The sequence below is a fragment of the Acyrthosiphon pisum genome, chromosome A2, assembly GCF_005508785.2.
Source record: "Acyrthosiphon pisum isolate AL4f chromosome A2, pea_aphid_22Mar2018_4r6ur, whole genome shotgun sequence".
Lineage (NCBI taxonomy): Eukaryota > Metazoa > Arthropoda > Insecta > Hemiptera > Aphididae > Acyrthosiphon > Acyrthosiphon pisum.
In genome coordinates this window covers 34373632-34387110 of record NC_042495.1, presented here as the reverse complement: position 1 = coordinate 34387110, position 13479 = coordinate 34373632, and the positions used below count along the sequence as shown (strand labels likewise).

At 30.4% G+C, this 13479-nt stretch overlaps 1 protein-coding gene across 1 annotated transcript in view; it reads right to left on the bottom strand.

The window, feature by feature from the left end:
* Positions 1-9155, bottom strand: part of LOC100161368 (probable phospholipid-transporting ATPase IM) — a 16289-nt gene extending 7134 nt beyond the window's left edge. Inside the window, exons 1-4 of the mRNA XM_003246506.4 lie at positions 8311-9155; positions 4734-4792; positions 4346-4558; positions 3297-3502 (exon numbers count right to left, since the gene is read on the bottom strand). Coding sequence (XP_003246554.1) covers positions 3297-3502; positions 4346-4558; positions 4734-4792; positions 8311-8329 — 497 coding nt within the window. The 5' untranslated portion in view covers positions 8330-9155. The remainder of the gene's footprint in view (positions 1-3296; positions 3503-4345; positions 4559-4733; positions 4793-8310) is intronic.
* Positions 9156-13479: the final 4324 nt, after the last annotated feature.

The window sequence follows — 13479 nt, the reverse complement described above, 5'->3', positions numbered from 1 at the left end:
CAAGTAAGCTCAATTTTATTGATTTTTAGTAGACATTTTAGCTATCATTATATTTACTGTAAAATATGGTTTTTAAATTCATTCATAACTTATTTAAATCCATAATTTATAATACTATAATAAACTTATTTTTTTAAACCAAAAAAGACTTGTCACGACTCATTTTTATAGATTACGCGACCCATGATTTGGTAGCGACACCGGTTGAATTCCTAATACCTTGCATAATTTTTTTATTATTGTTTATTTGTATTTATGCCTAGTTTAGTAGTTCGCAGATATTATGTACCTACAATAAACTATTGTATTATAATATATCTGCAAAAAAAAAATAAGTTATAAATTATGAATTCGAATAAGTTATGAATAAATTGAACAATATGCACACTTATGCACGGGATATTATGCAAAGCTAAAGTTTTTTTTCTTTCATGGCTTAAAAAGGTGACACGAGTCGTGAAAATATTGTTACAAAAACAGTGGATCGCGAGTCAAAAAGGTTGGACACTACTAGTCAAAACCATAATTAGGATGAAAAATATTTCTATATTAAAAATTGTAGAATACATTAGGTTTATCTTTGACAATAACTTAGATCCATTCTTAATTTTAATAAAAATTGATTTAGGCACCTGTTTGTAAATATCTGTGAACTAGTGTTCACAATTGACATAGGTATGCGTCTATAGCACAAACAATTATTAAGATATTATCACTGATAATTATAAATCTTTTATTTCATACCGAGATATGTAGGTAGATATTATCTCTATCAATAAAAATTTCGAAAAATAAAATATGAATATAAAATATAAATCCATATTCACTTACATGTTAGTATGTTACATAGGCACATATAGGTAGTAATATTTTATATTTGGAAATTTGGAGTAGAAAATTGTGTAACTAAGTGAAATGTTGTATTGACAAATTAGGAATTTGTTAAGGGGGGTGTTGGGGGCGAAGTCCCCCACGAATCTGCGTTGAATAATTTTGCACTTGGAACGTAGTTTATAAATTGTTGGATTGAGCTCCTCTACTTAATAATTCCCAATTCGAGCACTGGTTAAATTGTAAGGTTATAAAAATTATAGCGGTTCGTGTTTGACTTCTGTCTGAGCAACATGCCAACGTGTGCCATATTTTATCGCACCCGCATTTATAGCTTCCCATTGTGAATAGTACGAGTCTTACACGGGGTGGCCATACGTATACGTATGTGAAGCATTTAGATGGAGAACGTTTAAAGTGACCAATTGAAAAGCATCAAACTATTGTATGCCTTACTCAACCTAATCACTGATAAGACACAGTTATCATATTTTAAATTGTTTTTATTGTTGTTATATTTTGATAACTACTAATTTATAATATGAAAACTTAAAGTAGTGCCAACCAAATGTCAAAATAATTTTATTTTTCTCAAAATGGTAACTTTAAATGTATTCCATTTGCTTGCTTCAATTCACTACACATAACAGTATACGGTATGGCCCCTCTATATTATATTCTTTACTCTGTGCAATATTATGATATTTTCTATAATTATATAATATTTGACGCACTAAGCACTAACACCGAATCCAATGAGCCAAACGCCCGAAGCGGTTAATGCGAACCTACATAATTCACATTCGAATAACCACAACAACAACATGATTCCAACCAACCCCAAAATGTCTGTCAACCAAAGACTCTTAGAATCGAATAAAACTACTAATAAATCAATCCCTAACATGCAAAATAATATATCAAACAGCCAGAACTCATTAATTCTACAAACAACAATAATTGTAATAACCCAGCAACTAACTCCAAAAGCTTCGCAGAAACTACAGCTATCATTAATTTTCCCAATATGAACCAGGCTATTAACATACTTCCATTATCGAAGACATTAAGCAAATCGATTACGTTATCGCTATCAACAAACTAATTGGACCGCCTAACATAATTTTAGCGTCCCGCATTTCTAATGATCGCTTTTGTACTTTTTTTTACATAAATTAGCAATAATTAATTTTCTTGCAATACATTAGCTGACAATATTGTTAGACAAAAATATTTTGATAAACGAACACACAATTACTCTTACTATTACTATTATGAAATTAATTAATCCTTAAAAACGGATTATTCTTTCTAATATGTACCATAGCTGTATCCAAAAACAACACAATTAACACAGCTTTATTTTTATTTTTATTAAATATACGGGATAAATCCTTTGAACATATTATATACACATTATACATATCTATTTACACATTAATTGTACAAATTATGATAAATAATAAATTAATAGCTATACAGTAAATTATTTGCAAAAAAGAAACGAAGGGTCAACATTGGCATTTGACATCATGCGTGTAATAGGCTCATTTTTAAGGTAATTAGTGGAGGCGAATGGAACATAAAAAGGAGCAACAGATCGGGAATGACGTTGAGGAACTCTAAAACAAATTAAGGAAAGTAAATAGGGAGAGTCAATATCACCTTGTAATAAACTATTCAGGAACTTAATGCCCGAGATCCGTCTACGCTCAGCTAGCGAAACCAGCCCTAGTTGAGAAGCAACTGGTCCATAGTTGTGGGGCTCACAGGGGATATTCAACCTAAAACTAGCATACCTCATAAATTTACGCTGAACCCTTTCAAGCCTAAGAGAGTCATTGAGATCATGCGGATCCCAAATAACTGCACCATACTCAACTATAGGTCGAACAAGTGCACAATAAAGCACCTTGTAAGATAGACCTAACCGAAATGAGTTGGGGAGCTGTACCATATCAAATATTAAGTTTCTCAAAGCCAGGTTCAACCCAAGTGAACTTGCACATATATAATATATAAAAAGTTTTCAAAGACAAGTTTATATAAATCCCGAAGACTACGCAAAATTCCCCCGTCTCTAGTTATTAATCTCAACAACACCAACTTTAGGATATTCCTAACCGATGATACAGTCTCCTGCTTTATATGTTAACAAATCGGATATCTATCATCATCATGCAAAAATATAGTTACATGAGAAATATACATACACCCCGTTTTTCAATACCGAAGAAAATACCTCTATAGACTCATATCTCATTGAAACCAACTTACAAGTTAACCTAGTATGTGTAGCAGGTACGTATTTGATACGGATAAAAATCCAATAGGAACATTTAAAAGACCACTCACTATAATATAAGCATTTAACGTTTAGATAAGCCTGTTGTAGTACACTTCATATTTGGTGCCACCCTTAATATTTATAGATATTTTGTGAATATGGCCATAATATACCGTACCCGTCCAATTCTGCAGTTTCTATGAAACACAGACCACTTGGCTCGCTCGTAGACAGCAGCAACACGTCGGCGGCCACGAACTGCCCGTCTTCCATTAAAATCACGTCCCCCACGTGCACATCCTTCCATTTCACGTTCACTACATGGCCGTTTCTGACAGTCTTCGATATGCGGTTGTTCACTTGGTCGTCGCTGGCATGCCTTTGCTATATACAACACAATTAATTTATAATGTTCAAATTTGATCGTTTATTTGATTTACTCGTTTATCTTAAGCCCCCTGTATCGGTTGGACTTAATAACATTTTCAGGAGACATATCATATATCGTATCTTTATAGTTGGTATGTATGGCATTTAATATTAAGATTAAAGATTTAATTTATGCGTTTGGTTAAGGTTCGTCTGCATGTTATTTTGTTGCCTTTTAGGAATTTTAACTTTTATGCAAGATTAATATAAATTATGTTGTTTTTTGTAAAAGTTGTATTTTTATTATATATTTAATATGTAAACAAAGGGTAGGTATGTTTAAAATATTTTTCATAATTGTATTATTCATTTATATTTTAAAACTTTATGAAAAAAATGAATAAGAGCTTATTTGTATGCTTATTTTGCCAACATTTGATGTATAAAGATGACCATATTATTATTATGGAATTTTGTAATATATATTACCTATGGTGAGTGATTCCAGGTTATTGTATTGATGAACTGATGGTAAGTATGGGAACTAATTTAACATATAACTTAACAGAGGTTGGATTCTACTTTCTGTACACCGAATATACTTCCTAACCACAAGATTAATCTAATTAAAAAGCCATATTATTTTTTTCGTAAATCACGGTAAGTGTAATATCACATTAAGTGCACGTTATTATTTAAGTACCTACTTAACGATTTGTTTGAGACCACAGTGCATTGAATTAACAGACTTTAACAGCCTCGTTACGAATTCTACGTAACGAAGACTAATTAATACATCGACAATTTGTGACATTCTGAGATTTACAGTAGTTCATAGTATTACAAGTCCATACGTACATAATCGTCGTAGGCGTCTTTGATGGCAGTGATCGTTAGCACGCCGACCAGTGGTATCGAAGTGGTTATGGGTGTCAATGATGATATAATCGAAATCATCTGCAACATCATCAGGCACAGGAAGTAGAAATTGGCTAGCCGCTGAAATTGTTCGAATAAATTCAGAGGCAGGAACGTCAACAATGTGTACTTCGATGTTTTTATGTAATTTGTCTAGGGAAATGTCCAAAAAAAGAAACAATCATTACTCTATGACGCATACATCATATATTTTTAGTTCACTCAGGTCTCAAGTATACCGTATAACGGAGTATTAGGTACATATTATATACCTTTATCAATATTAACAGTATGTGAAAACTATAATAATATGTTTATAAAGACTTACCGCATAATTGAACTGAGCGTTGTAAGTCGAATCGTTTGCTTTGATAAAGCGTTCTTTTTCTAAAAAATATTACATCAATTGATAAAAACAAAAACAAACACAAGTGATATCGATAGATACCTACTAAGAATAGTGTATAATTAAGGGAAGTCATAATATTATCTAATAAATAAATAAATATACTAAATATTTTATGAATCTCCACTGAGAATTAATTAGATATACTTTGGTTTCGAATTCACATTCAAATTATCCAATAAATAGGTAATTTACAACAAAAATTGGGGGTTTCGAGGAATAGAAGTTTGTATCCACACAGTCCACAGAACATTCCTTAAGTAGCACAAAAAATCTCAAGAATTTGAAAATATATAAGTCTTTAGTATATTTAAAAATTCCAAAAATAAAATTTTTAATAAATTAATTATTAAAGAAAAAAGTGGGAGTGAGCATGCTCAGTCAATCACCCTGTATAATAATATACTATCGTGAATTATGATAACTATGCCTCGTATTTAATGCACTAAAAATACACTTATGACCTAAAAACTTTTGAATATGGCCAACCAATCAATCGGCATGGCCACTCGCACCACCAAAATAATATTATTGTACAATAAGGAAACTTATAGATGATCGGCTATTTATATAATTGGTCGTTGTCTAATTATTCGCATTTCATGAAGCTGCAGCTGCAGCTGTGACATTAATATACATTTGTAAATACTTTTATTTAAAAATCAGATTATCTAATGTTGTTTTAATACAATATGTGTATTTAAAATGTATCATATTTTAATTTTTTTTCGTAATATATCAGCTAAAAGTAGGTTAAAAAATTTAAATTGCCCTAAAAAGTTTTAAAATGCCTTTAAACGTTAAAAATCTTGAAAAATGCAAAAAAAAGTTCGTTATTGTCATATAGTGTGTACTAGTCTATTATAATACATGTTTTGTATCTTGGAAAGCACCGTGTCAAACCTTCCAGAAAAAATATGCAAATTAATCGAAATCCGAGTCCTAATAACACAAATTCAAATACATTTATCATTTTGACGTAAACTATGCAAAAAGTTATCTTCGATCAGCGTACATCTCAATTCAATGATTAACAATTTTCTAGAAACTTTTTACTGGAAGAAATTAATTATTACCTCTTATAAGTATATATACAATCTGTATAGACTCTGTAGAAAAGCTATACCAATACTTAAAAAGTTTACATAATACACTCATACCAAAAACAAAAAAACATATTTAATTTTGTAATACGACATATTATGTCATATACACATCATTATTACGCCATAAGCTGTAACTTTGTCAATCCGCTCAGAACCTTTACATCAATGTATGAAACTCATTCGGAATTTTTGGATCTTACATTTTACTATTTTACAATATTAATATATATTATAGTGTTTTGATGGACGGATCACAATGATTTTCAAGCGTTTTACAATATCAGAGAAGATATATTATTTGTCCTCTTGTATATTTCGAGTTTAAGTTGGCTTAGGTAAACGATACACTGTAGAAGAGGTGTAGTACGTGGGTGAGTATTATAAAATACATACGTCGATAACCCGTTTGGATTTTAAAAATCTATCAGAGCACCGATTGTTTTTAGACCTATATTATATAGTATACCTAACAGTCCAATGTTTCTCATAGAATTTATTATAAAAATGCTTACTTTGAAATACCCTCACGCAAGGGTTTAAGAAAAAAAAACCGACCACTCGCTAGCTGGTTTATTACGATTGAAATTCCAAGAAAGAAAAATGACGACTATACTTTGATATTATCTCGAGTGTTCGTAATAATGTATAAGTTAAAGCCTCTTAAAAATTAAACACACACGCTTGTCACTATAGATAAATAAATCTACTCAGAATAATATGAATAATAATAGTAGTATAGGTATAATTTATCATAGTTTTGTATTTGTTACTGCAAACAATAGTATTCCAGAGACTATATAATATACACAAACTATAATATGTTATGTGTATTATACATACGTAGGTAATCACACTGTGTATCTACCTATAAATAATATATATTATTAAAAGCTCTATTATTCAATTGAAGTGTCAAGTGAATGGGACATTAAATACGTACTAATTTTACTATAACACGAGTGAATTTACTATACGATTATTATATCAAAGTCTAGTAGAGGTAATACATACCTAATGTATGCACATACATTTATTGTAAATAATTTAAAAGTAAACAAAATATAGTGTCATTATACATAGGTCTTGTAAATAAAGTCTTACAACATAAAAAGACATTATAGGATATATTATAGTCTATAGAATATAAATTTACATTATTGTTTAAAATAACAACTAGGTATATTATGAAAGTTACCTAATTAGAATAATTAAAAATCATTTTTAGTTAGGTACGATTTATTAATTTTTTTTTTTATTATTATTACTACTGATTCGTTTAAGTTCGCGATAATACTATTTTATAGCACCCTATCGGTGAATTTAGAGAGACGATAGTACAATTGCGCATATAATATAATATATGTATACGATTCTTAATTTATTGTCACGCCGTAAACATTTTAGGCTATCTAATTATATTTTATTAATCGATATTACGGTGCACTCAGATTAGATTTAAATTTATATTCAACACTTAAATGTACTTAAACGGTAAGGCATACTAAGCAACTATAACTGCAGAATATTATATCAGCTCTTGTTTATTCAAATATACGATTGTCGAATCGACAAACATTGACGCGAGGCTCAATATATTATATCATTTTATTAAATCGGCGTTCATTTGAATAGTACATTTTCACTAAAACTTAACTAAAAGTAGACAAGTGGTATTTTTTTAATATTTTGTATTTATGGCAAATCGATTTTCCATCTAATAATGACAGACTGCTTACCGATACATATATTATTTACAGATATCGTGTTCAAGAATGAGAACCGTATATATGATACCACATAGTCACAATATAATATTATGTAGATACACGAATAATATACTTTATCAAATGGCATAATATAACTATTAATTATCAAGTTTTTAATAAAATCCTGACAGTGAAATTGGTGAACATAATATAACAGGTATGTATAGGTTTTATAAAAATAATAATAAGAATTACCCACCAAAGCGATTTACGCGAATATCTTCTAAAAGTATTTTTATCCGAAAAAAAACTGTTTTACTACAGTATTTACAATATTTACGATTTTTTGGGTTCAACATTCTTGATATTCTTAAAATGACTAAAACGCGATAGCTTAGGTATAGTAGATTAGTAGTTATAGTGGTAAGTACCTATATAAATAATAATTTATAATGTATATTTTATATTAAATCAAAAGCTTTGAGAAAAAAAAATTGTACCTAAGTAATTTTTGTAGTTAGATAACATTTCAACTTAATATCAATGTAATATAATATCGCAACTAGCACTCATATAATAATATAACCTTAGCCCACTTGATATTTGTTAATATTACGGCTAAATGTCTGTTGGAATTAAAAACTTTGAAATAATTGTCTTTTGTAACAAATTGTTATTGTCAGTTACCTGAAGCATTCGAGATCATTCCGTAGTCTCATTGAGGTGTTTTACGTCCACAGTACGCGTACTCACTGGAGGCCCACTGACGAGGAACTGTCACGCTCCCAAACGTAGTGCACGCAAAGGGGGGGGGGCGTTTGACAAAAAAAAATACCCCTTTCCGTTCCCACAACTCGCCCCCCACCAACCCAACCGCCACCACACGGCCACCCGTCGTAACCACATATTACTGTTTTAATATCTGCTGTAAAAAAAATAAATATGGAAAAAAAAACACACAATGCGTATGTTGTGAATATTTTTTTTGCCAACCACCATATTATAAATATATTTTATCACTAACTTTCAAATATAACAAGCGTATTTTATTATATACACGGTATGAAAATCAATCGATGGGTAACTAAACGTAACAATTTTACACGCGACGTCAAATAATTAAATGCAGTCGTTCTTTTTGTAAAATGTTTATGATATTTGGATAATCTATACGCTGAAATGCTGAATTAGGTACGTGGGTTTTTAATTTTGATTTTTGGGGGAGCAAGACGTGGAGAAAAATACGTCTTTACTCATATTTCACGCGTATATTATTATTATGCAAGCATAATATTATAATAATATATTGTTTTAAGTAAAACGGGGTCAACGGCGTAAAGGGAAAAAAAGGAAGGGTTGAAAATTAAAAATAAATATAATGTGTGCATATAAATTTAAATTAAAACTAATAAATTAATAATTACTACGCAGGTGCACGTGATGTATTCTATGTCTTTGAAGTATTTTAATTGTTGTGTGACAAAAAAAGTGAATTTCGATTGTAAAAAGACTTAAGGTTCTCTTATTGTTTCTAAATTAATTTCTTTAGACGATATATTAGTTTTTTTGCATAAATTATTTTATAAATTTTAAATAGTTAAACTCTCTAGTTAGTGATTCATTTTCAAGTCACCTTTTTTTCCAACTCTAATATTAATCGTTTTTTAAAAATTGATATAAATAGGATTTTGTTTTTAACACTTTGAAAATTGTATCACAATTTGTTAAGTATAGGTACTAATTAATTATTACATTATATATTAGATACCTATAATTAGGCTTATTCTGCTAATTTCTAAATCTAGCTTTAAATATTAAATTAATTTTAATAACAGCCTGTCATTCAAATATACAATAAAACGAGCATACAAATGATTTTATTCGAATTTTTAGATAATTTTTAATTTGTATCTGTAGTTTTTTTTTAATTATAAAATACTGAACAGTTATTTAGGATACGTTTTCGAAAATATTGACATACGTTTGAAAAAAACGCAATTTATGTAAATTTGAAATGCTCAAAAATTTAGACATCCAAGATAATGAGAAACATGTTTAAAATTTGTTGGTTCTATCAAAATTTGTTTCTTCGTCACACGACCACTACCTAGAATATAATACAAAACACATTGTGTACAAGGACATAAGGATAAGATAAAATATACACGTGTAGATGACACATAATTTAGGTATGCATCGTCCGTAAGTAGACATATAATATTAAAGTAAGTACCTACTTATTACAGTGAGTACTAAGTTATACCTGGAGTTTGTACAACGTATTTCCGCAGAAGACAATATACGTATACCTATTATTATTAATATTTGAACAGGTGACATCATCGGCTGTGGCGTTCACCGAGCTGGTAGACCTAATAACTGTTATCGGTTGTGCTATATTTAATATCACCTGTCTATGAAATTTGTAATTTTAACGATTTTTAAACCGTTCTACTTTTGACCAACTAGAACTCATATTTCTCCCACTGAGCAGCGCTGATCGTGAATGTGTCCCGACGCCCGACAACATAATATTATAAACCGTAGGTCCGTAGATTCACAATAATGATAATTCGGCAACACCTGTGTAAATATAATATTATAGTGTTAATTGTTATCATTTTATTATTATTATTATTATTATTGCGTTGGTATATGAATAGACATCTGACATGTACGATGATAATAACATCATAACACGATGTTTGTGAGAAAAAAATGTAGTGGCAGCCGGTGGGTACTTATACACCGGACATAAGACGTCGTTCCTGTATAAAAATATAAGTCCGTTATATGACCGAATGTCGAGAGCGTTAACATGCCTGAAAGTATGATGCGATTATTTAGGTATTGACTGTGCGAAATGTAAGCGATTTATCTCCCGAATCATATCCGGCGGTGACAAAACAAACATACATATTATCTATACTTACATGCTTACGCCTCACATAATGTGAACGTCGTCGTATATTAAGTAGTTACCTAATGATCGTATTATATAATATAGGTAGGTATATGTAAATTGTAAGTACGGGTGAGTAAAACGTTTTCTTCGAGAACGTATAAGCCTATTACAATTACCAAGCCCGGATTAAGGGTGGCAGGGGGGGGGGCATGGCCCTGGACCCACAACAGATATCAAACAATAGTAGGCCCCAGGCGTATTGTACCATACCTATTTCAAATTGTTCAGCTGCTTGATCCGTTCTGGCTTGTTCTCAAGAAAATTTAAATATTTTAATGGTTTGGTGTTCAGAGGGTGGTGTTTTGGAGATAATTAATACAGATGATCTAATTAAAGAGTTTGCTTCCCAAAAAGAAAGTAAAAATTATTTATTCAATTAACTTTTTTATTTTTATAAAAAAGTAAGAAATAAATTTATAAATATAATTATTTTTTGTCTTTGAAATATATTTATTTGTGGGTTATTTATTTTGATTATGGTTATGGGCCCCTAAAATTATTTGGCCCCTCGCCCAAAATTATCTTAATCCGGACTTGAATTAATTACAGTATTGCCTAATCTTCGTTTATAGCTAGATTTTTATCCGAGAAAAAAAATACGTCGAAAAAACCCATTGGTACAAAAGTCCACGTGAGCGAGTGAGTGAGTGAGCGACATAGAATTCATTGTATGGCCATATATATATTATTGTATTATAATGTTGTATACGTATACGTAACAGTCCAAACACACCTCACACTATCGATGACACGTATAAGAACATAGCAGATATACCAAAGTTCAAACCAATTACGTTCAACAAAATTATCTTCCCGTCTTCCCCTCCGTGGATGTGCAATATTAAGCTCAATACCCAACTACTCGAATTCAACCAAAAAATCTCCTCAACCTCAACTATAAGAAATAACTTTTCAGAAATAATTGAAGAAAAATACCCTCAACACATAAAAATCTTTACGGACGCCTCAAAATCCCCCAATGGAACCGGATTCACATTCATAGAAAATAACAAAACTTCAATGTTCAAACCTCCTCATGAAACCAGCATTTTTTCCGCTGAAAGTCAAGCCATCCAAAATGCAATCTCACACGCGATGACCTTAGTGTCCGAAGAAATACTTATAATTAGTGACTCCCTTAGTGCTCTCCTAGCCCTCGAAAATCCTTACCCCAAAAATGAAATAATTCAATCCATCCAAGAAAAGTTGTCAAACTCAAGGAAAAAAATCTAATTTCTATGGGTCCCCTCTCACACTGGCATAAGTGGCAACGAACTAGCTGACAAGGCAGCCAACGAAGCAATAACATCATCCAGCTCAGTATTAATAAACAAAATAACATTTCAAGACGCACTCATAAAAATAAATAAGCTAACAAAAAGTCTCTGGCAAGACTCGTGGGAGAAGACTTCAAACACAAATAAACTAAAAGAAATTAAAACATCAATTGACCCATGGAAAACTCCTCCACCCTCATCCAGGCACGAAGAAGTAGTTACCACAAGAACTCGGATTGGACACTCCCGTCTAACACACTTGCATCTCATTATAAAAGAAGACAGCCCGACCTGCGAACTCTGTGACAAAGCGCTGACAATTAAACACGTCACACTTGAATGCCCCAAATTCATCTGCTCCAGACAAATTCTCGGAAACCCACTAACAATGTAACAGGCACTTGGAGAAGAGAACACCAAAAAAATATATATTTTTTTCAAAAACATAGGCTTAGCAAAACTAATTTAGAAAAATTACTATTAATTAAATAGTTAAACGTACATATATCCTATAAACTCCCTCTATTGTTAAACATAATGTATCCCCATAGTTGTAAGACTAATATCTAATATCACTACTATTTTGTAATTTTTACAGGCTAATAACCTCAGGAGTTGAAGCCTTATTTAAATAAAAAAAAAAATAAAAAATGTTGTATAAATTCAAAATTTAAGTATGTACCTATTCATTATTATAATAACGTATAAATATGTAAGTACACCTACCCTAACTTAAAGTAATAATTTTCCATATTTGTGACTAATTCAAAAATATTAAATATTAAATATAAGTAAATATTTAAAAAGTAAAATGTACAAAATAAAAACGCAAATTTTCAATATTTTAGATGTCAAATATAATTGTTTTACCAAGTATACAGTATACACTAAACCCAACATAGGTACTGAAAAACCTGTTTTAGTGTTTTTAATTTATACATTTCAATAAAATTGAATTATCTAACTATTAATAAAAATATTTATGTACTCAATACTCATTGATTTTAGCGAAGTATAGCTTACTTTACTTAGCTTATATTTTATATTGTTGAGTACCAACAAAGTTATACATATTGTATCTATAAAGTAAAAAGTAAAGTCTATAATTACTGCTTGTACAACAAGTATTAAACAAAATTTTAAAAGATACATTTAATAAAAAAAATTTGATTTGTTCAACTATTTTACAATAAGAAAATTTCAACTAGAATCAAATATTAAAACAATAATAGGTTTTTTTACAGCATGGTACATTTTTTAATAAGGATTTTGAGATTTACTATGGAAATTTGAAACAAAAAAACAAAATATAGTTACTTAGTATTGGTTATAGGAGAAACAATTAGTAGAAATTAGTTTTTTTTGGATATTGGTTGCCATTGGTTAATCGGGCAGATCAACTACAAGCATGCATTAAGCTTTGCTTTTTTGCTTTGCTTTGGGAGGGGTGGCTATGCCGTTTACTATTCCAGGCTTGTGCCTCTACTAGTGGATGGATTTTGGGGTTGATTGGTAGGTTCAGTTATGTTAGTCAGTCCAATTTAATGGGTATGGTTTGAGTAAACGTTTGGTGGTTGGAGGGGAGTGGGTTTTACCTAAGAGGCGGATATGATC